The 25,248-nt window shown below is 37.6% G+C and overlaps 1 protein-coding gene across 6 annotated transcripts in view; it reads right to left on the reverse strand.

Annotated features, from left to right (window-relative positions):
- The window catches only part of USP6NL (USP6 N-terminal like), a 114,739-nt gene that overhangs the window by 13,549 nt on the left and 75,942 nt on the right, over positions 1 to 25,248 (reverse strand). For all 6 annotated transcript variants that reach the window (XM_058023410.1, XM_058023411.1, XM_058023412.1 and 3 more), the window contains 9 exons: positions 22,643 to 22,723; positions 14,123 to 14,230; positions 12,115 to 12,224; positions 9,858 to 9,906; positions 8,134 to 8,254; positions 4,907 to 5,001; positions 3,299 to 3,364; positions 3,112 to 3,211; positions 816 to 968 (listed from right to left, as the gene is read on the reverse strand). In XM_058023410.1, coding sequence (XP_057879393.1) covers positions 816 to 968; positions 3,112 to 3,211; positions 3,299 to 3,364; positions 4,907 to 5,001; positions 8,134 to 8,254; positions 9,858 to 9,906; positions 12,115 to 12,224; positions 14,123 to 14,230; positions 22,643 to 22,723 — 883 coding nt within the window. The remainder of the gene's footprint in view (positions 1 to 815; positions 969 to 3,111; positions 3,212 to 3,298; positions 3,365 to 4,906; positions 5,002 to 8,133; positions 8,255 to 9,857; positions 9,907 to 12,114; positions 12,225 to 14,122; positions 14,231 to 22,642; positions 22,724 to 25,248) is intronic.

Here is a 25,248-nt window from a genome sequence, read left to right on the forward strand (position 1 = left end):
AAATTATCACAATAATGCTACACAGGCAACCTTTATTCTGACACTTCTTAACTTCTGAAAGCTAACCACAGCAACTTAATAAAGTTACTTCAAGTTAAATTCTGCCATGTTTGGAATTTTTTTAAAAACATTTTCTCACATACTTTTCTACAATTAGCAAGAATAAAGTAAAAGAACTCTGAGTAATCACAAGAAAAATTCTAATTAAAGACTATGGAGATAGGGATAGAAAAAAAGCATAGAATCTTAAAGAGATCCTGTACATTTCATAAGTAAGGGTACATGAAACAACCATCTCTCATCTGCAACCAAAAAGCACAAAGGCTAAAAAGAAATAATGAAAACTATTCCACTAAACACCCAGCAAGTCTATCACTTGCAAAAAACTGAAAATCTGGATTTGACAAACAGAAGAAGCTATTTGACCTGAAGTTTGGCCCACATCTAATCAATCTACAAAACAGTCTGGATTCCCAGACAATGTAGTGTTTCAGACACTTTGAAACCTTGATATTTGATCCTCTGTCTGAAAGGTTTTATAAATTCAAGTTAATAAAATTACCAGAACATGGTACTTTTCACAGTGCTTTGCTTAAAAACAGCAAACAAAACACCAAAAGAAGAGGAATATTCATGAAAGGAAAAGTGCTGATTTTACACTGTAAAATATTTTTGGGTAAAAACTCCCCAAATCTATGCAGTGATGAAGAGGAAAATATTTGCACAGTTTTCAACAGCATTAATTAACATTTAAAAAATTACCAATGTGTGAAAAACTCCAAATATCTAACTCTGCACATTTGCAAGTTTCTTACCAGCTACTGGTAAATCCAGTTTTGCTCGTTTCAATTCTGATATAGAATTTTGGAGCTGCTCTATTACAAAGTCATCTTCATAGAAGAAATCCTTGGCTAAAGAATCCTGCAGAAATTCTACAAGCTCTTCCATTTGTAATTTCATCAGATGCTCTATATAAGGAGAAAACATTACATTATACATTAAGACATCTTGATAATGAACACTCAAAAATGTACTTTAGTCATGAGGTGCTTTTGTTTTCAAAGTAGAATGAAAAACACTTGTTAATTAGGCAGATAACAGATTTCTACAACTGGAGATATAAAAATACATTAAAAATTCACTTGCAAGTCACCGTGGAAATCCTTTCTACACATTATTCTTTACTTAGGGTGGTGTTTTTCAAAAAGGGGCACCTTCAAAAAACCAACTACGAGTCACCCTCCTTCAGCCCTCTCATGTCCAACAGCTTCAGGCCTTTATTTGTCAGCCTGCATCCTCTACTGAGAACCACTGCTATGGATCTGTACATCATCTCTCTTATCAGGAGCTCTGAAAAGCAGATAAACATTTTAAAAATCCCTATTTACAGCACCCTCAGTCACAACTGAATTAACTCCCAATGAAATGATGATGGCAATTCACACTTCAGAACCATTGCTTCAGGCTCTCTAAAAATTCAGGTCATATTTTGAAAGTCATTTTATAATTATCAGATTAGTTTTGTTTCCCTTTTTACAAAGCAGTAAGGTCATGTGGATTTCAAGGCTGTAACTGCATACCTGTCTCTTTTTTCATCATTTGTACATCATCAAAAGTTTCAGATGTATAATTTCAATATGGAAACCATAAAAAAAAACTGTTTTGATGCTGTAATAAAAATGCTCTTGGCATGTATTCCACAATGACACTGACTGAATAGCTATACCATCTATGTTTTTGAGGGTAGACTAGAAATTGGAAAAAAAAAGTCAGAATCTGTCTTCTGCCAGCTTCTGTACCAGCCCTCTCATCTCCTCTGCTGCCGTGAGGTTCTCTCAGTGTTTGATCATGGAGGAAGTTGCTGGGTACTTGCTAAGCAAGCAAATCCACACTGAGACTTTTTCCTCAGGTCTTCCCATTAAAAGAGTGGTGAATAATAAAAAGAAAAAAAATCAAGTAGATATCTATTTGCAAATAAAGAAGAGAAACCAAAATGTTAAGCCTAATGATTTTGCCTCTAAAAGTTTAGCTTTCTCAAGTGCAAAAATGTAGAAGGTAACCTGTTCCATTTTTCAAAGTTGTTTATGAGCAAACTGATGAAAACATCCCAGTGAGACAGTGAGGCAGCATCACCACAGTTCAAGAAGGATAAACTAGCAAGGAAATTAAAACATTAATGCTATGGGCCCCACACAGACCTCTGCATTAACGCAGAGTCAAATGACTTCACTAAAAAAGCCCAAGTCCCACAGGAGGAGGTGTCTCAAAGTTGAGCTACAAAGCTTTAGAAATGCTTTAGCCTTAGAAATGCTCAAATCTATTGAAAAGCCACCATCCACCCTCAAAAGCCTTTTGGGTCCCTGGAACTTAGGATGCCAAGTCACTTTGGGGAACCAGGCATAGACAGTTCTGTTCAAAATCTCAAATTTTACTTCACCCAAAGTCAAGAGATAAGGAGAAGGTCACACAGGCAGACTAGAGAATTTCTGGATTTTAATTACATTCTTGGACAAACAATGGTATAAAGTGACACAGACTGGTGATTCCTCATTGCTGAGGTATTTGCTGGTAGATTTTCAGCCTTTAAAGTCACAGTCTCAATTCTTTGTGTGTTTTTTCATTAATTTAAATCCTGTGGCTATAGAAGCCATTTCCAGACCATGAAACTACCACACTTTTCCCCACTGTTTAGTCAGTAATACAACTGACTTCAGGTCCAAGTAACTTCCTTACTCTAATAATTCCTTCTGTTTGACAATCACACTGCACTGGGCCCAGCTGAGATGGAGTTAATTTTGCCCACAGCTGCCCTGGTGTCTAGAAAAGTCCATCTTGTTTTCTCCTTCCCCCAGGCCTGCTGAAGAGAAGAGGGATAGAGCAGCTTGGTGGGCACCAGGACCCAGCCAAGATCAACCCACAACACACACACAATTATAAAGCAAAGAGTTTTAACTTTCTGTGCATGAGGAATGAAAAATATCTGTCAGAAGCAGCATAAGGCATGTGGGAAACTTAAAATTTTTACACATTAAGGTCAAGCTACATAAAATGAGAACAAAACTAGCTGAACCTCTGTTTAGGTATCAAAGGTTTGACAGATTTCTTTCTTACTTCTGTGCAGTTTCAGAATTGTGTAAGACATAGCAGTGAGAATCCTCTCTCCTTCAAGTATGTAGATATCCCATATCCTGAGGCTTAACGTAAAGGGAGTCTGCAATGACAGAATCAGGCAATGCTGTGAAAACAGTCTGCCCCAAGTCACAATTAAAGACAGCAACAGAAAGAAAAACATACTCACACGATCAAGAAAACACTGGAAAAACCACTTGGTTGTGTAAAAGCTGGTGGGCATATCGTGGGAGTCCTGCAAACAACACACAAGTTGAAAAACACTTTCAAAAATCCAAGTAATGCCTTGCAATCTGCATGAAAAAACATTTTCCCCTTAAAACTAATGTACTCAATAGTCACCATAAATAATTAATTTAACTATATGAGACACTGTAACTTCAATCCAACAGAGGCAAATTCTGGTTTTTACAGCTTTTCTTCATCAATTTCACCACCTGAAGAACATGCACTTGGAGGTGCTGAAGTATAATACATCCCAGACTTTTATCATGTTCTTGGGACAGAGGTAGCAGAGGATAAAATCCTCTCTCAAGAAAATAAATTAATATTCTGGAGCAACCCCAGTTCAGGCTTTGGGTCCATTAACTCTTTCATGTCTCTGTAGCAAGGCTGAAAGAACCTCCTTATAATACATATCCAACAGAAATTATTGGAAAACAACCAAATTCTTTGACCAGTGGGTGTCAAACAGGATGCAGGCTGATAAGAAATTGTATTTCTTGATTAAGGGGTCTGATTTCCCCTAGAGCACAGAAAATCCATCAGGTATGACACCCATTCAAAGACTGCTAAAGCTGCTCTGCAGCTTCCTGGAGCTCTTCAAATTCCTTTGCACAGTAAGGAGAAAAGCTAAGAAATCTTGAATTTTAACTGATGTGGGCTTTGCCAAAAATTAAGCACCAAATTTGAGAACTTAGTCATACAAACACTGAAAAAACATTGGGCCAAATCCCTTTGGTTTGTGTGCAGGCTTTACTTTTGTCTTTCAGGAGGTAACATTGGCTCGTTTTAGTGACACACTCACAGAGAGAGATGAGGAAAATGACAGAAGCTGCAAGTGAGCATCTCTTACACTACTTTTTAAGAACTGAAGATGGATTCTGGCAGTACCAATGTACTGTAAAACTAAATTCTTGATGCCTACTGGAAGGGCATTTTTCTCCCATTAGAAAAATAAATTACATCTTAGAATAAATATAGCCAATATTAAAAAAAATGCATATTATTTTCTATTTTAAAGCATTAAAAGAGATAAAACTCTGCATATAGCTTCATGCAGAAGGTAAAATAGAGGTATTTTAAATGGACTTTTATCACAGGTAAAATAGAAGTATTTTAAATAGACCATTCAAACCTCTTATAAAGGTTATTTTTAAAATAGAAATTTGAACTGGTTGGTCCTAAAGTCACCTCTGTCCATAGATGAACCAACCACAAGCTAAACATACAAAAAGCCCCTGATAAAATATTCTGGCATCAGTTTGTTAACAGAAACTCACACAAGGCCAAATAGAAGAACCACACATTGTCCTTAACTCAGAGGTCCAAAGTGAGACAGACACCCAAATTAAACACTCTTAGGATCTAATTTTATCATAACTTTGTCAACATGTACCATAACTTTGTCTATAACAAAAACAACAACACTTCTGCCTTTTAAAACTTCACATTTTCTCCTGAAGTTTGCTTGTTCTTATCTAGTGGGTTCACCTGAACTGCAATAAGGTAGAAAGCTGTAAGTTTGCATGGCTTGCATAGTGAAATAAATACTTACCAAATGTTCCTTAAGTTTGGACAAAAATTTCTTCAGAATTTTGTCGTGATGTTCCTGAAACCTCATCAGTTTTGGAAAACCAGGAATAAAAAAACCTAAGAAAAGAAGCTGACACTTAACAGGTGTTTGTACTATAAAATGATATAAAAAAGCCATTAAGGCTCCAAGAACATTATCATTCTATAAGACCACTGGATCTGAACAGATCTCCATAACAATATTTTGATGTCTCTATACAGATATGCACATACTCCTGCCTAAATAGCTACAGTCAATACATTCCCTTAGTGACAAATACTACATCAGAATGACAAATGACAGCAGATCCATCAGTCCTACATTAGTCAAACCAATATAAGATCATGTGGAAACCACATTTATAATTATTCTTTAAAAGAAAACCAAAACAAAGAATCACAACCCTCACCCACTAAAATTGAAATTATAGCCCAGAAATTTAATGATAGAAGGACAAGCAGCATAGGCATCTACTGAACTGTCTGCATTGAAGAAAAAACCATAAAAAAGACAAGAGGGATATTCTAGCAAGACAAATATCATTATTATATCCTATAAGCAAAGACTGTGAGCTCACACAACTGAAACAAAGGGGATTAAAAAACCCATCTAATTGTTTTAGTGATTACACATGGAAAACTCTGACACCTTTCCAGCTGAGGTATCAGCAGAATTAAAGTTATAAAAAAACTCCAATATATTTTAAGCAGTATGAAAACTGCAAGAACAAGTACAGACTCATAACAGCCATGCAACTTAAAAAAAAAAAAAAAAAAAAAAAGTGACTGAAGTCCCAAACCAAAAAATCAAAGTCTTTCTATTTCCAATTGTACAATTCAGTGCACAGTCACTAAGACACAAGATTTAAAGCCACAGATTCATCCAAGTTTAGTATTTCACAGATACAAATGCAAATTCTACAATATTTAAATGTCAGGTTGCATATTAGGAAATTTCAATAACACAGGCAAGGCATTTGGTTTTTTTCTTACTGTAAACAGTGACTACATCAAAGCTAATTAGCCATCAACAATAACAATAAAGGTTCTTTTTCCATGAAAGGTTGCTCTTTTACATTTACATACACCAACTCATTATCCTGAATTTTTAAGACTATAGAAAGATCAATGGAAAGAGCTTCCAAAAAAGCAGCTAATTTTCAGGGTCAGATGTCTGTATTTTATCATCTAGAGACTTTACATCTTCCATACAATATGAAATTCCAAAAAGGACCAATTCATCTCTTGATTTCAAGTAGTTTTATACTAGAAATTAGTCTGGCTAAAGGGCTGCACCCAAAAAGTATTCCAGGTTGCTGTATCACAGGTAAAATAGAAAAAAAAAAGAAAAACCTTGTCTGTGAGGAGGAGCTTTTAACCATCCTAATCCTGCCAATAGGATTTTAATTGAATTTCTTAGCCCACCCCCATGATTTCCATAGGCAGGTGCCCATTTCAGAGAACTATCTGATGGTCAGTGGCATCAAGTGCAACTATACAAGTTTTTCTTCATGGATATTGGCAATTTGGAATTGAAATTCCTTAAGCTTTACAGACAGTGCTTTAAGCTACTTTCCCCAAAGAAGAAGACAGAAAGTGCAAACTGTAATGTGACATCAGTCAAGTCAGTTTCCTGAGTTTAAACTTTCCTTTCTCAGTTGAAAGTTTCCTTTCCAGAATCTACAGTGTTATTTACAGATGCACAGTGACATTTAAAACAGATAAACTCCAGGAATCACAGGAAATCCAGGTTGGACAGGACTTCTGGAGGTCATCTGGTCCAACCTGCTGAAAGCAGAACCTCAGACTAGTTGGCAACATTTAATAAATGATAAATTGGGAACATATGAGTTATAATTAAATTTTTATCAACCCCTATAAATGCACACTTGCCTAACAGGCACTCCAAAACAGTTTCAGTGTGTAAAATAAAGCTGTGATACAATGGTTCATGTGCTCTGTGGAGAACATGAACCACAGAGCCCAGGCTACTCAAAGCTTGGCTACTCAAAGCTCACTCCTTTCTCTCCCATCACCTGACAGGTGTGTGACAGGAATAAAGGAAGGAAGGAGAGAGCTCTGCAACATCTCAAGCAATTCATCTGCCTGTGTTTATCCTCCAGTTCATCAAGCACATGATTTGGTAAATAAGGACCTGATTTTGACTTGCCCCAAAGTAAGAATCTTCTGTGAGCTTTGAGCTCAATATTCTATATGGCTTCAGTTACACAGTTTTGGATTATTATGAAACGTATAGATTTTCTTGTAAGATGCTTTTAGTCTGTGTTATCACTGTGTAAAGCTCAAAAATCTTTTGACATTTGATGAACTCAAAATTTCATTTACGACACTGACATCAGATCACACTTTTTTCCCTCCCCCTGAGTCAATAGCTCTGCAGAACTGTAAACAGCAAAATAAAAAACTATCCCTTTGGTTTGGGGGTGGAGAACATCCAGGAACAAAGAAAAGCATGGGAAGGAAGATATCACAGAATGAGAAACTGTTCAGCAGGTAAAAGCAGCTAGAGCTTGTTGGAAATTTGCTAAAAAGCCCAAGTTCTGGATGACATTTACTTTTGCAGGCTTCCAAGAAGCACAGCTTTTGTAAATCACCAGAACTGCAACATCACAAATATTTTGGAATTTCTGGATGTGTTCCATACCAATAGCCATGGAATATGCATAGATCATACTAAATCTGGCATGGAAAGAGAGAACCACCAATAACACAAGAGAAGAATACCATGAGGGCAGGAAATTCTGTGTGAGGTGCAGGTGAAACTGAGAAGCCTGAAGTTCATGCCTAGGCCAAAGTCCATTTTTTACTGTAGATTCCTGTCCTGCCAAACGATAGCACAGCTGCAATATTTACAGAATTTACACATTCTGTATTAGGCTTCCACTACTATTTTATTACTATATAGATGTCTACATAACCAGTTTTCAATTGGTTACATTCCCTGAGAGAATAAGAGAAGAGGAAACCATCTGATTTTCATTAAGAACTATTTGAAAGATATCACATATAAAAACCATTTCTCTCTCTTATGGATGAGAGCTCCAGTAACATCCAATACCTCCCTCAAGTATAAAGTTCTCATTATATTTTATTTTTGACCAATCAGAACAGAACAGTTTCATTTTCAAATCATTTACAGCTTAAATAAGACAGGTTGGAACCTAAATACACTGACAGGAAACTCCATACCATGCATAGCGTGCTTTGGACCAGAGAGAAGTTTCACCAAGGCCCAGAAGGCATCTTCTTCATTCATGAACATCAGGAGCAAAGCTGTGATCTGGCTCATTCCCTGACAGTATCCAACTTCCTGGAAATCATACAGTGGAAATATTAAAATGCTGGAAACAGAAGCCTCACAGCCATGAGCTTGTAGCTTTTCCTTGAGTTAGTGGAGGAAAGATGATGCCTGTCCTGATGGCAAAGCTTCCCAAACACACTTCATATTTAAACATTAAAAATATTGATAGATAGAAGGGATGATGCACAGCCCTCCAACTGAAAAGTGACCTGGAAGTATTGATTGCTCATTAGAACTCACTACTGATGAACAAAATCCTTGGTCAGTACTAATATTTTCAAGTTACTGTATCATCTTTTTGTCCAATGGATGCATTTATAATTTAGTTGCAATTTGGAGGGTTTTATGGAGGGTGAGAGTATCTGGCTTTATTGCTTACAGTCAGGGCATCATCTGATAAACACAGGATTTTTCAAGAGTGACCTGTAACTATAAACTCAAGTTTAGCAGCCCAATAGCAAGCAACTGTAATGAACCCAAAGAAAAAGAATTATTGTTCCAAAACTGGAGTACTTCCTCTGCTATTAATTTTGGATTTTATGGCAGGAACCAGCTGTCACTATCATTCAACTGCAAAGATAACCCCATCAATAAAGTATTTGTAAGGATAATTACTTAATTGTAGAGTAAGTTTTTTCAGGTTTACAAGTTCTTAGCACAACTTTGTTCTAGAGATAAAAACAAAGCAGAAGAACTGCTACACATTAAGAGGAAAAATACAACAAGAATTGCAAAATAAAAACTTTACTATAATAGTCTTATCATTACACTTTGATGATTGATTTTAAACATAATTATTCATGCAACTTGAAAATACCAGTCCAATATTTTATACAAGGTAGAAAAGGTCAGACAGAAAGGTTACATTTCCTAGAACTTTGAAAAAAATCCAAACCAACCAGTATTTAATTCAAGTATATGCTTTAATTTCTCTTTCCTCTTCTAAAGTTAACATATTTTATATTGACTTCTAGGGAGCTGCTGATGGATATAAAATGGAAGATGTACAGAAATGCTCAAAATGGGCCCAAGGAATGAGGGAACAGTTAAACCACAGTTAAATGTGGACATGAAGGCATTTCTTGCTCTTCTATTTTAAGCACAGTCAAAAGACATTACCAAATACATAAGCTTCTAACCCTTATGATACAGTCTGGGAACCCCACTCTAATAAATCCCATTCAGGACTGCAGCCAAGAGCAAGCACTAATGTAAAGATTGAACCTTTTAAACTAATTCCAATTTTTTTTTAACCTTTCAGGTTATGAAATACACCTGTGGACTCCACCATGCATCCTTCTGCAGTATTTTCCTCCCCATCATTCAAATGAAAGGGAGGCAGATAATAAAATGGGGGAAATATCAGTCACATAACACTCCAGCACAGCACAAATTCATTATTATTACAAGTTGTAAGCATAGCTCAGTCTGTCCAATAAAACTCATAATTCAGATGCTTTATTTACTCAAAATATGTCAACAAATAATTTTTTTCTATGTACTTCTAAAGGTCTCTGAAATGTTTGTTGTTTTTAGGGAGAAAGAGATGCAAGTTATTATCTTGGAGCACATTTAGAGAAACCAGATTTAAGTGTGAAGGAACACAGCTTACCGTATTATATATGGAATATGCAGCTAAAATATGGAACAAAGATTGTTGCCTGGAGAAATAAGAGCAGAAAATGAAAAAACTATAGAATTATCTTTTGTAAAAACAGAAAAATATAGAAGTAGAGAACTGCATTTTGGAAACATGTTTTCCCAATTTAACTCGTCTAGCACTAAAGAACAGGATAAACAACATTTGACAACAATAAGTGCTTCTGATTTGAAGCCTATTTTGTAATTAGCACCTTTATGATGTTTTACACGTTGAAATGTTTCAAAAAGTATCAATATACTTTAGAAGAGAGTAGTGACACATTTAAAGACAGGTAAAGTGAAACATTGCACGGGTGACATTTCAAACACTGATTTATTCTGAATGCCAAAATTTAAACTCCCCAAACTTGTTGTCTGTGCTTGCAGAACACTAACAGCTGTTACTGATTCCAAACAGAGATGTAGAAGTGAAGATGTGAAATACACAAAGCAGCCACAAAGGTGTCTTAATCTCGGCACTGAAATTAAAGTCTGCTCTAGTGACTGCTACTGTCAAACTGAAGATAAACAATATTAACTCTGGCTCAGCAGCCTGTGCTCAGCCCTCTGTTAATCTCTGGGTACTTCAGAGCTAGAATTCCAAAAAAGCTTTGTAGAGGTCCCTTGCTTTCTGTAAAACAGTCTAACTTGTGAAGGTAGCCAGACAAAAAGCCCCAAACAACACCAAACCAGCCAGCACCACTCTGCTCTTTCCAAGTTGTGTATAAAAGTAACAGTGGAGAGCTCTCATAATCAACTTTTAAACTCACAGCTACTTTTTGTCACCCTTTCAGGAGAGAGTCTGGATACCTGAATGCCTATTTTCATCTAAAAGTAAAACTGCTAAAATTTAACAAGAGTTTTGCATATTGTCCTTTTTCTTTCCAGTGAAATTTTCTCCCTGTTACTAATCAATGAATGGAAAGAGATATTAACAGGCTAAATCAAAGAAAGCATAAGACAGAAGGTGCTTATTTTCATTTGGGAAGAGGATTTATACTTGGAGAATTTTATCAAAACACCTGCATTGTGGCATTTTGGTTCACCCTCTTGCAGAACTGAAGTTCAGCCATTCTCCAGCAACCAAAGAAAGGTGTAACAAGGTACTAGCCATTAATCTAGAGCCTCATTTTACAATGCCAAACTAACAGGTCCCCATGAACACAGGAACCCCCTGTACCCTCAGCTGACCACATGAACTGAGCATAGGAGCTCAATCTCATTCACAGTTCCCTACACAGAATAACAGTGATTTCAGCATTATTTACACTAGATGGTAGCACTGAAGACCTGTAAAAGAATGAACCTTCAAAGGCATACAGTCTTCTTAAAAGTCAAACAAGCAATTGACTCACCCAGGGGACTTTATTTCATTGCTATGTGAAATGATTTCTGAATTTTTCATCGAGGCATTGCTGGAAATGCATAATATATGTACAGTAATTGTGAGATCTGCTCCAAGTGTGAAATTGCTTTAGGCAGCCAAAGGCTTTCCTGTGGACTCTGAGGGCATGGTTACACCAGCCACAGGGACTGGAGCTGGCTCTGCTTGTGTTAACCCCAAAGTGAAGAGGCAACGAGCTCCTGCTGACATCTAAAATGTGTGCACAGAACACAGGGAGGCCTGAGCAGCACAGGCACTGCCAGCCCTGGATCAGAACTGCACTGGCTGCATGGAACCCTCTCAGCATGGGAGTCTCTGCTCTGTGCTCCTTCCTTACTGCCTTCAAAGAAATTCCCCTGATTCAGGATTTTTTCCCCAAAATATCTAGAATAATAATGGAAGAAAATGTTTCTTTTATTATCACATTAAAGCCCACAGCTCTGAGTACCACTTTTTGAGAACAGCAGACTGCCATAAAATCTGCCTTGGCAAGAAAAGGAGATTAAAAACTGAACTAATATAGAGACAGAAGGGGAAAAATACCCTCTTCTTCTCAGCAGGGTGCTGATGCTGCGAGCAAGCAACAATACTGATGTTTGCATCCCCACTTTTTCACTGTTAAGCATTTTTAAAGATGACAGCTGCCTAATATTCCTCCTCTAGTGGCAGCAAAAAAATACAACGAAACAAAACATTTTGAAGAAATCCAAAAGCATTATGGCCTATAGTTGTAAATAAATGCTCACTTACAGAAATACTGCTTTATTTGGTTCTGAATTAGATAATGGGAGAATACAAAATCCAAAGGAAGGCTGAAATCTCTGGGGGAGGGAAGCTGACTTACTTGACACCGTATCTGTCCCGGAACATGATGTTGTCTCTGTACGTGCGGTTCACATCCAGGTCAATTTGCCGAATATCTGGTGAACACCCTCGTGCTTGGTACTTCAGTTTCTGGGAGTACAGTAAAGAACAGAGGTTTAAAATTGTGAACTCTAAAAGAGCAGAAACCTGCTTGACTGTACAGCTGTGTTGAATTAACTGCCATCATGGGATTTGAAACAATACAGAATAGCGACTCACAAGATTAACACTTTCAACTTCCAAAATAAGCATGGACATGTACAAATTCTGAGAGTCAGAAACAGCCACAGAGTAAAGATGCACAAAGAGCCATCCCATAATACACATGTTTTGGACACATCATTCACAACTCATATTTAAGACTGCTTCAGCATTTTAAATTTCTTATTGTCGTTTCTGAGGGAGGCAGAGCACTAGAGAAAGAAAATTAATTTTGCTACTCAGGAACAAGGACCTGAGGTGCAAATGCTCTAGACTAGGCTTTAAGGAAATGATTTAGTTTGGTTTTCATACTTCTCCTGTCTTTTTCTCTAGCAGCAGTAATAGCTACATAGCTGCCAGTTATTATCTAAATATAGATAATGGACATTTCTCCAGTAATTTCCTCTGTCTTTCTTTTCTAATCTAATTTAGCTGTAGAATATGTCTACTTTAGCACTTGCTTTAGTGTTTTCTAATTAAATCCATTTTTGTAATTGAGTACTTATGAAACCTGCACAGGTTTAGACTGACACCTTATTTTTTGCACTTAGAATAATTTTCTCTTGACTCTCATTCATTTACTCTCACTTCTGTCAGTAAATTTGAGTTTGCAAGACCCTGGATTCAATATGGTATTTTTAAAACATTACTTCTGACTATTAGAGAATACCACAGACAAGCAAAAGGCAAAACTCTACAGACTCTGGTTGCAAGAATACAAGAGTAAAGTAAAAAATGATAATAACAAAGGGATCAAACAGGGAACAATAACATGCATCTAGTCTGCAGAACACAACAAGAAACTTTAGGCACATGAGGGATTGCTTGTAAGTCATTGAACCAACACAACACTAACCACAATCTCAGCTATGTGCACTTTCAGTACAATTTAAACTGAACACCCAGAATGATTTGTTCCCCAGACAGACAGAAAAGCAACAAAAGGAAAATTTCTAGTTTTAAACACCTATGATATGATGGAATACAGGAAAAGAAGCACCCTAAGCCCTTGCAATCTCTCATGTGAAAGAACAGAAAGGTAGCAAAAGTTTGAGAAACAGGAAGGACAGAAGGTTAAGAACTGAAATTTCCCCTGCAAAGAGAACTGAAAGAAGCTATTTGACCTACAATAAACATTTATTATCCTTCTGACTTTAAGGTGTGCAGTTTGTAAGTGACACTTGCAGTGAGCAGTGTTAGTATCACTTCAGGAAATAGGAAAATAGAGAGCAGCAAGATGAGTATAACAAATAAATCAGATAATGATGGAAGAAACTTTCTACTTCTGTGTCTGAACTACAAACATGTCTTTGTTTTACATTGAGCAATAGATGACATCAATAATTCCTGAAGATTATTTCACCTATTTTTAAATGCTTCTGATTTTACTTGGCATTCTTTCTCACAACTGCATTATTCACATAACCTGTTTCACCTCCTTTGGATCTCCCACCAGTCTTATTGAGGAACTTCAAATATAATAGTCAGAAAAAGCAGCCTGTTAGACCAAAGAGCAAGAAATATGAGGAAGGCAACAGACACCAAAATTTAGATATCATCAAGACCAACACCAATCTTCTTTCTCAAGAATCCTCATCTACTGAGACTCAACCTGAGCTCAGCTCTTGAATACACAGCCTTTTTCCTAGCTAAAACAAGCAATAGAGTGCAGTGTAATTTCTAATTAATTTTTTTAACATTGCATAACAGCAAAGGCTTAATAAAGCCTCTAGCTTTAGTATCTGATATTTTTAAATTAATATTAAGTAGAAATTCTACAAACTCACATTATAAAAGTCTTTCATTTCTTCTTTCATCTTCGGAACATCAAGCAACAAAGACCAGACTTGCCCTCTCAACTGCAGTGGGATCCCTTTATAAATTCTCCTATGAAACTGCAAAAAAAGAAAAGAAGGTAAAAATGCAGCCCAATTTACAATGCTTTGAGTAAAAGGAATAGTGATGCACAACATGCTGAAGAGAAAAATGGAATTACACCAAGCACCCTAGGAAAGGGATGACCTGTTGGGGACAAAGTGTTTTGAACAACACGTCCAGCAATGTCATTTGGGACCTCTTGCCAGAATCCAGAGGCATAAGGACAAAACAGACACATGGGCCAAACCATCCTAGGTGATGTTTTCAAGCCAGGACTTTTGCATGTAGGAAGGTCTATCCAAATTGTATCACCTTTGCTCAGCAAATGTTGTAATTTAGATCCCAAAAATCAGATTCTTAGCAACACTATTTCAGGATAAGCCACAAATAGCTCACTGTAATTACAGTATATAAATAGAAATAGCAAAAAAGCAAGCAGTAAAATCACAAAGCTTTAAAAATTATCAGTAAAAACCCAAAAGCAGAACTGATTTTTGAATTTTTCTAAAACTGCGACAGTATGCTCAAATGTATGTGTGCAAGGAAACAAACCTTTTGTGAGACCACAAAAAACAGAATGTGCCATTTCTAAAGCTAACAGATCTCACATTCTATTTCTAAACTAATAATCAATCTCCTACATGCATATTGAAACATTTGCAAAAAAAAAAAAACCAAAACAAAAGAACCCAAAAAGGTGTTATCCTCTTTTGAAGACATATCTAAGACAAGGAAAATTAAAAAGACAACTCTGACACAGAAAGTGAACCTTTCTGAAATTATGTTTTTACCATTATTTTAATGATTACACAGGGAGACAATTAGGTTTAAAGGAGAACAAACCACTCTCCAATTTTTTCTTTGTGTTTATCCCACAATGGAAGTTAGACCTTAAAAATTTCAGTTGACAAAGCTACCACTTCTTTAAACATTTTTATAAAAGTTATGTTTGCAGTAAGAAATATTTTAAAAGCAATGTCCTCCTCAAAGACAGGACTGTTTTTCTTTTCACATATTTCACATCTCCAGTTTTGGGAAATTAATGAACCCCTCGTTGCAGTGTATTTCCAGCCCTGCTGCCATTTGGAATATATCAGCTTTAAAGGTGTCTTTAAAGCCAGCAAGGATTTGTGTCTGGATTGCAGAATCTCTAACTCTTGCACAAGTAAGGTTATGAGTTTCTTCCCTTGCTCCTTTTTCAGATGGAAAACATAAACTTGTATAAGATACAACAGCCATCCTAGAGGCTGTCCACAAAAAAATAAAATGTTGTGCTTCATGAAGAAAACTCTGCTGCATTAATACAAAGAATGCTAAAGCAGCAACACTGGCAGTGTGAGCACAGCTGTGCCAGTGGAGTTTTTCCTGTAAAGATGAAGAACACACAGAGCTCCAAAGCAGCCTCCTCTACAGATGAGCTCAGGTCACACAGGATTTCAGTGGGTGCCAACCCAGACACAAGGTACCTGCTTGTGGGAGAGAGGAAAACTCAGTCTTTTGAAAGCCAAACACCCCCAACTGCAGAGGACTCATCCTAGGAAGAGATTAGCCTGTCTACTGGAAAGCAGAATGAGCCAAATTTGCAATATCTTTTCTGGAAATCTGCAAGAAAACTATGGAAAGAACATGCAGTGATCTATGTACTCAGTGACAGGTAGTTTTATTCCTCAGACCCATGTGCAGCAACAGAATACCTTCACAACAAATATTTTTGTCAGCTAATTATCATTTTGTAACTCATTTTCAAATGCCATGAACAAAACGTTACTAATGAAGACAACTGGTTGAAAAGTAAATTCTCAAGACTACTGTTGTTGTATAAATTAGTATTTTGGGAGGTCAGGTAGATATAAAAGGCCAGAAACAAGCCTTTATCATAATAGCTCCTTATCCAAACAGAATTAAAACAATTCAAACCATCCATCCAAACTGAGGAGTTGTTCAGGGTTTTCTGGAAAATAAAACTGAAGGAGAAGAATCTCCAGCTTCAGAGGAATCCATGGCATTTACAATTTTCCCATCTTCTGCACTGCCTAGATTGAAACAGCCAAATGCTAGAAGAGCCCTTACAGCAGTAAGTGGAGAGAACTGTGGAAGCACTTTTCACAGAAAAGTTTGAAAAGTGAGTTGCAAACATAACTTTATAAAGAGGAGCAAGGACAGAGAGGTGAACAGTTTCATCAGCCAACTACAGCTATGCCAAAAAAAAACACAGGAGGAAAGCAAACATTTTTAGTAGCTAAGTTCTGAATTGTTGCACTACCTGGCAGAATAAACCCAAATAACATTCACAGCTTCTTGCAAACCATTTTAGATCTGTGTTCAACTGACTCTGCTGTTCCACCTATTCTTTTATTGAGGCAGAGAAAAAGCTCTCAGTCATCCCAAGTCATTACCAGATCCTGCCTACAGACTCAGCAGAACACAAAACCAAAGACTTTCACTATTTGATACAAAGGAGAGAAATGTCAGTCTGCCATGGGCTCCAGTGCACAAACAAGAACATGGAAACAAGTGTGAAAATTTCATATCCAATGGAAAACTGAGAGGAGTGGCTGGTACACCAAGAGGGCTGTGCTGCCACCCAGAGTGATGTTAACAAGCTGGAGAAATGGGCTGCCAGGAACCTCACAGAGTTCAACAAGGAGAGCTGCAAAGTCCTGCACCTGGGAAGGAACAACCCCAGTCACCAGAACATTCCAGGGGTCACCAGGCAGGAAACAGCTCAGAAGAAAAGGATCTGGGGGCCCTGGTGGACACCAAGCTGAGCAGGAGCTGGGGCAGTGCCCTCGAAGCAAAGATGGCCAGAGGTATCCTGGGCTGCACCAGACAAAAGCATCCCCAGCAGGCTGAGGGAGGGGATCCTTTCCCTCTGCTCAGCACAGTGAGTCCAGTTTGTCACACTCACATTTTCTGAAAAATCCCTTCACCCAGGGTTTTCTCCTAGGAAGCTGAGAAACCTCAGAGAAAAAGGAAAACAAATTCTTATCTCATTTGCTTCTCCTGTGTTTTGCTCACATGTGGAATGTGTTTGGAGATTGTTTACTACAGGTGATTGCTTCATTGGTTTCATGTGAATTGTTTTGATTCATTGGCCAATCAGGCCAAGCTGTGTTGGGACTCTGGAAAGAGTCAGGAGTTTTCATTATTAGCCTTCTATAAGTATCCTTTCTGTATTCTTTATAGTATAGTATAACATTCTTTAATATAATATGGTATCATAAAATAATACATTAGCCTTCTGAGAACATGGAGGCAGATTCATCATTCCTTCCTGCCACAAGGGACCCCACAAATACAACAGCAGTTCTCAACACAAGACAGACATGGACACATTGCAGAGGGCCACAGAGATGATGAAACTCCATCACCTCTGCCATGAGGAGAGGCTGAGAGGGCTGGGACTGCTTAGCAAGGAGCAAAGAAGGCTCAGGGGGATCTTATCAATTTGTCTGTAGCACCACCCTGAAGGGAGAGTGCAAAAAGGGCAGAGCCAGGTTCTGTTCAGTGGTGCCCACTCACGCAATGGGCACAAACTGAAACACTGGAGATTCCTCTGAACATCAGGAAACATTTTTTACTGTGAGGGTGACAGAGCAGTGGCACAGGTCACCCAGTCAGGTTGTGGTGTCTCCAACACTGGAAATCTCAAGATCCATCAGGACATGGCTCTGGACAGCTCAAGCAGGTGCAGGACCAGGTGACCTCCAGAGGCCCCTTCCAAGCCCACCCTTTCTGTGACCCTGTGCAATGCTGCAGTTTTGTGAAAATGACACAGCTGTGCTGCACCTTGAGGAGTGAGGGGGGAACGCACACACACTTTACTGCAAAATTCATTTCTGATAATCATTCAGTCACCAAATAGTTAAAGAAAATATAAATGAGCACACTGATTATTAGCTGGCTGAATGCCTTTACCATAAGCACCATGCTAGTGCCCTCTGCTGTCTTTTATGTCCTTATGTAATACCAAGTAAAACATCTGCTGAGAAATGCTGCTTGTATCTGTATACTTGCAGAACTCTCATCTACTTTCCTGCTCTCTCTGAATTAATAATTAAAACAGAAAGTAGAAATCACAGGCAGCTAATTTTTTTTTTCTGCTTCTGGGAAGATGAAATACTGAGTAATTTTATTTGGGCAGATTAAGTTTTTCTTAAGATAATCACTCAAAACAAAGCACAAATGCATAAACACAGAGTTCAGATAAAAAGACAAATCTATAAAAACATTTATCATTCAAAGAATGGGGTTATGGGATCTGAGATGTTCCCATCAGCACAGGACACAGAAAAAAGAAAGTGATGCTCAATACATATAATTATATAAACACAGGATACATAAAAATACAGGTTTAAATTCTGTAGCACATCTAAGCATTCAGACAAGGACAGCAGTCAAAGTCCTGCAATTATTAATAAGATTGTTGATCCTGAAGAAGGTAGGAGAAACTGACACTAAATGAGGCCCCATCACATGGGAATTCAAAGGAGCTTCTCATGCAAAAACAAACTGGGCTATAAATACACTCAAGATACAGAATGAACTAAAACCCTTATAAAGCAAGAAAAAAAAAAAATTTAGCTTTCATCTCAATGAAGGCCATAATGTCCAACCTGCAAAAACACCTGGAAAACAATCAACCTCCCCTTCCTTGCCTGGCCCCCATCCCTCCAGCTCACAAACCCAGCTGGTTTCTGGAAAGAGAAATGAGGCCACTGTCACACAGCACTGGCCTGAAGGGTGGCAACTGGCCTCACTGCTCCTGCAGGATATAAAGTTGGTTTTCTTGAAAAGAAAACTCTCTCAGCTGTCAGGCAAAGCTGCACAAGTAGCAAAGGGACTCTGCCACCTCAAAAAGAATCCGTGATGAGAAGCATAAGAATTAAAATCTGAAGTCTCACAAGAAAGTATATTTATAATGAAAAGAAAATATATTTATAAAGGCTGCTGCCTTTAGAGGTTCTTCAGCTTCTGTGGGTTGCAAAAAAGGAAGAAAAAGTGCAAACAGAAGAGTTGCTCCATCTCATTCAAAAATCTCAGGAATGCAAAGAGGGTTCTTCATTAAGGCTCTGTGTTCAGACTCCAAACGAACTGGAGATTTGATTATTGCACTGTGTGTGAATGCCAGAGCAGCTGGAAATGGCAGCTACCCTGATTGTTTCTCTTCTTCCTTTCCCCTTCAATTTAGGCAACTTCAATCACAGATAGATGAAGGCAGACAGGGAAAGACAGAAATACTTTGGTGGAAATACTCAAATGGGAATACAACATATAACAGTTTTATTTAATCTTTCCTGAAAGTTATGATCATACTAAGCCAGGAAGGATTTACTATCTGTGGGTGGTTGATTGTACCCTGAACTACTAAGCAGTAGAATACAAATAGGAAATAAAAGCACAAACAGAGAAGGACCATGCTGAAACACAAACTTTGCTGCTCTGTGACACTTCCTGCATAAGAAATGACTGATGGGGAGATGAAAGCTTTATTTTGACAAATATCAATCAAGCAGAGACACAAGGGCAGTTACACACTTCAGAGTGGTATCTGTAAGAACCATGACAACTCCACTGAAAGAGATGCCTAAATAACCACACAGGAATCAAGGAGTTTTATACACAGAGAGCAAGTCAGACAAAAGCACCAGGAGGCTTTTATGAATGAACAGGAGTGCCTGGCCAATCTCAAACAGAAAAAGGAATCTTATGGGGAAGAAGCAAGGACAGGCAGTTTGGAGGAATACAGAGAGACTGTCCAAGCAGTCAGGGGTCTGTCAGAGAACTGAAGCCCTGGTGAGATCAAATCTGGCCAAGGACATACAGGCAACAAGAAAACCTCCCACATAAGGAAGAAATTGTTCCCTGTGAGGGTGGTGAGACCATGGCACAGGTTCCCAGAGAAGCTGTGGCTGCCCCATCCCAGCAAGGATCCAAGGCCAGGTTGGATGGGGCTCTGAGGAAGGTGGTCCTGCCCATGGCAGGGGGCTGGAACTCAATGATCAATAAGGTCCCTTCCACCCCAGGCCATTCCATGATTCTGTGACTCTACATGGGCTCACTTCATTACATCATACTCCACTGCCTCTCAACTATTACCCAAACATGGTAAAGCCTGGCACATTTCTGGTCTCAATATGACAATTCTTCCACCTTTTTCCAGTTCCTCATGGGCATTCATTCTAATCTCTACTCCCCACACCATCTTTTTTACAAGGTTTAGCACAAAAGTTCTAATGGGAAAACAGTGTGAAGTTTCCAGATGCCTCATCTATTTCATCCATCCATCTATCTATCCTTGTATATATATATATATATATATATATATATATATATTCTTTAGCAGTCAAGACCAGGAGAAGATGTAAAGTGAAGCATCTCAAATGCGCACACACTCACCACTATGTTAACATTTTCTCATTCATTTTCTTTGGGAAGTTATGATAGAAAAAAACAATAATTCAGAAGCAGCCTATAGGCAGCTCTGCAAGAGCACTGAATGAAAACTGTAGTTTGCAATTAGACATATGACAGTTTGGGATAATGGAACCAGATACATGGATTTATTTACAGTATGTGTACAGTATGAACAGATTCCTTCAAGAAAGCTCTCTTAGCTGTATATTATGAAGGCTCATCACAAACAGGCTGTCCAAAGTCCTGTATTTTGTACATACCTGCTGTATACTTGGGACCATCACTTCCTCTGAGTCTCCCTTCCTACCTACTTAAGAACATAATCATGTCTCAAATGTGCCATTTTCCCAAACCAAGCCATCAGTACAATTATAATCTATAATCCTGTAACATTGCTACTGTTGTTGTTCCTGCAATGTTCCCTTTAGTGCTGGTTCTAAAGAACACTCATTTCAGGAGCAGCCTGACTGCACAGAAACCATGGCAGTGTCAGGTGATGTGTCTTCTAACACATGGATTGTTCATTTTCTTTAGCAATTTGTTCCTCTAACATTAACCACTTTATCCAGTCAAGTAAAGACAGAAAACGAGACTCGGGAACTGTTCCTGCAACTACTCCTTCCATGCTTCAAGAATGTGAGCTTGGAAAGCTGGTGCATTCTTCCAACACACTTCCAGACAAAAATTGCCTTTAATTGTGAGTTTTGCACAGCTCTGAGAACATGGCCAGGCTTTCCACAAAGAGCAGTGACAAATAATTCCTGACTTTCCACTGCAGGCTCAGGAGGAGGAGTCAGCTGATTCTTTATTGTGCATCTTCTGGTTCACTTAGCACATAAGAGGTGAGATAGCATAAGGAAAACACCCTTGTTTTTTAAACCTCATGTGCTTCACTAGAGTTCCACAATGAGTGAATTTTTTTCCTAGCCTCAAGGGAAGTTCATCCCTTTATGAACATATTGAATTATTCCAGCCCCTATTTATAGTTCAGCCTATAATTTGTTACATGAACTGAAACTCTTTCTGCTCAGCTGATCTGCCAGACCTTCTGCATGCCTGGTGAAGAGAGGATTATTTATTTAAGTCATTGATGTCACCAATGGCTGAAGAGCACAACCACTGCTGCTTAGATGACACGTGGTTATTGGGTTACCTGAAAGGTCATATTTAACATTCTCTTTGCAAATAAAGCAGCTGTTATGGAGGGTTTTATTGTCTCTTTGACTTGGGAACATATTGGATCTTAAAATCTTCTCACTGCTACATTAACAAAACAAAGAAACAAAGTCACAACAGTTAATACCCCTAATTTCTCCTCTCAGAGAAAATGGCAGGACAAAAAGTAGGATTATAAGAAAAACTTTGGGAACAAGCAATTTTTCATGCCTTCACATCATATTTTAAGGAAATGGCCTTTCTAGAGTCTGAGCTATACCAACAGAAGCCCCAACAGAAAAAGCAAAGACAGCTTGGGTTAAGCTGCCTTAACACAAGACAGATTAACACAAGCCTTAAACTGTGTTGAAGAGAAGAAGGAAGCTGAATTTGGGATTCTGTGCATTACCCACCAAACAGCCACAAGACCCACTATGAAAACCCTCCCAGAGCCCAGTGCTGGGAGTACAGCCCCTCCAGCAAATTTTTTTCCAGCTGAAATTCTTCCATAATTTTAAGATGATCAAGACCACAATTGCAGCAAATAAACTGCTCACATGGAAGTCCCCACCTAGCTTTTAAATCAAGTAAAAGTATTCAGCACCTAATGGCACACCTGACATGACACACTCAGATTATTCTGCACACAAGAACACAATTCCTTCCATTTGATCACCAATTCTGTTGGGTAATTACTATTGGGTTATTATTATTACTGCATTTTGGAAGAACAAAAAACTTTATTCTTTCAGTGTGGGGTTTGGGGTTTTTTCAGATATCAAACACAAGCAATCTAATTTCAGGGTATGCATTCTTTCTGAAATGACAGCCAATGACAAAAGCACGCAGAATTTTACCTTTTCACTATTCTTGTATTTTTCCCAGCTTTTCAGCATCTTAAGCCATTTTGTAGTTCTTTCAATTTCAAGGTTCTTTTGCTGAAAAGGAATTAGAAATTTTTAGTATCTCCAAAACAAATGCATTTAAAGTTATCTATTTTTTTTAAAAAAACAAGAAAAAGTTTAACAGAGCATTATGAATTTTTTATTCAGTCATCTGAGAACAGCAAAGATTTTATTTCATCAATTCACTTAAAACATCCAAAAAACCAGCCAACCAAAAACCAAGCAGAAACTCTTATTTTCAGCACTACAGATGAATTGTATTTTATAAGAGGAGATTAAGTACAAGATTTCTCAAAGTTTCTTTCCTACATATTTGACAAGTTACAAAAAAAAATCCCCAAAACTTCTATTTGTTTTCATACTCAGTTTTCTGTCAAATAATTTCTGCTGCAAGCCACTTAAAAGTTAGTTGTCTTTGAAATGATCTTTCCCCAGACTTGCCCTAAACATCATTAGCTTCTGTTTGCAAGTGATCCCTTCTTAAAAGGCACACAGTTAAAAATGAACAAAAACAAATGCATGCAAGAGTGACAGTGCAGGAGCAGAACTGGGAATAAAGCTTTCATTTTTAGATGTTAAAAGATAGAAATCCTTGCCATAATTCTCCTCCTGAAGAATTCAGGCACATTTTCAGCTGAATTACCCTGTAACCTAACATCAAGGATTCCTTCTGAAGATCTATTAGCTTAAATTTTATTACTGACAAGAATATTTCAGTAACAAGGTGATAGAATGAGAATCCAAATCAAAACAAACCCCATTTTCTCAAAATAAATAGTTACATTAAGTAGTCTGGCAAGTACAGCCCTACTACCTTAGAGAGTGCCCTTCTGTCTATAAAAATATTGCTGGAGTTGCCATCAGCTTCTCAAATTTGGGGACCAAACAAGCACTTGGAATGAGCCATCTTAGCCCATGAATTTCAAGGAACTTTGGCATCACACAACCAAAAATCTGTATTTTGTTCCTCCACTGATAAGACTTTAAGCACTTGTTTTTACAGCCCAGTTTTACATTTTGCAAATTATCTCTGATTATAATACAAAGTTAATAGTTAGCTGTGTGTTGTTACATGTTTTTAATGAGACTGTTTCAACTCTCTCATAAAGCTTTGGAACAGAAGATCCAGACTGGAAAGTTTAAAGCAAAATTGCATGTGTGTAGCTACTGCTTTCTCTTCAAAGCTGAATTTTAAAAAATATAATATTTAGTTTTATTGTAAAGGACAGCCCCTCTACCTCCAACTCCAAATTCAGGGATTAATAAAGACAGGAAGGATATTCATATGGTTAGCTATTCAATCTGGTAACAATGTAAAAGTTTAATTTTAAAGCTCCACAGGATACTGAAAAGTTATAAATATTTTCATTAAGTATTTATAAAGTCAATTGCATCCAAAATGTTGGGGGGAATATAAAAGAAAATTACTACTTATTGTCCCAACAGAATCCTAATTTTACTTCTAGCTTTTACCCATCAGAATTTGTGCATTCTTTCTTGGCTCCCAATGCAATACAAGAGGCTTCTTTAACTTCCTGAACTTCTTTACCCAGGAGCCCAAAGCCCTGCATTAGCAGAAGTAAAACTTGGTGAAGTTTAGGTCCACTCCAACTATGTATGACAGGTCCACAAAATATCGTGGAAATAAGCTGGTTTGGATTTTCAAGTTATTTTTTATTTGAATTCAAATTCTGTAAGCCTGACACAAGTATAAAAATGTAATGGGGAAAAGTAGTGCCTCTACTCTTTCAACCTTATCTAACTACTCATGTTGCAATCAACTGCCCACACTCCTGTTCAGGTTCTGGCTGTATTGGGCAATATCTCAAATTAAATATCTCAAATAAAAGCCTTTTATATTTTTTTAAAAGACATTTCTTAAGACTTTTTAGAGGGGAGGGCTAGAAAACCTATTGTTTCCAAGATGCCACAACACTGTTTCTGATTCTCCTTCACACTTGCAACTCCTTTAAGGAATCAGCATTTTCAACATCTCCTAAAGCAGCTGTTCTTTAGGCATAGTTTTTATTCCTGCAGGAATAACAGGAAGTCAGGAAAGGTCTCTGCCCTCAACAGGTTGTTCATGTAATTGGTAAGAAAAATAAAACCCTATCTGCTTCCACAGTCTTTTTGTTTGTATGTTTGATCTGCTTTCAAGATTTTTGGTCTTTTGAGCCAGAAGCTCAATTCAATTGTATGTTTGTTCAAGCTTTTATGTCTTTGTGTCAATTTACCCATTCTCAAGTGATGCTACTGTAGTCAAAATAGCAATTATTTTGGTGTTCAGTTCTTGAAAACTTTTAGCTATTTCTTTCCCTGTCTGAATTATGTTCACTTTTATGTCTAACAGGTACAACACTGAAAACACAGACAGATCTGAGGCAGCTCATTGCAGAGCAGAGGGATGCTGCTACTGCTCTTTCAGACAGGTTCCATGTAGTTGTCACCAAAAAAAAAAAAGAAAAACAATCCATTTATCTGTCTTCTGAGTACATTTTACACTTTGAAGCATTTTTGCCATTGGGAGTAACAGAATCCCTAATTGAAGCAGAGCTGGT

The sequence above is a fragment of the Melospiza georgiana genome, chromosome 4, assembly GCF_028018845.1.
Source record: "Melospiza georgiana isolate bMelGeo1 chromosome 4, bMelGeo1.pri, whole genome shotgun sequence".
In the NCBI taxonomy this organism is placed as follows: Eukaryota; Metazoa; Chordata; class Aves; order Passeriformes; family Passerellidae; genus Melospiza; species Melospiza georgiana.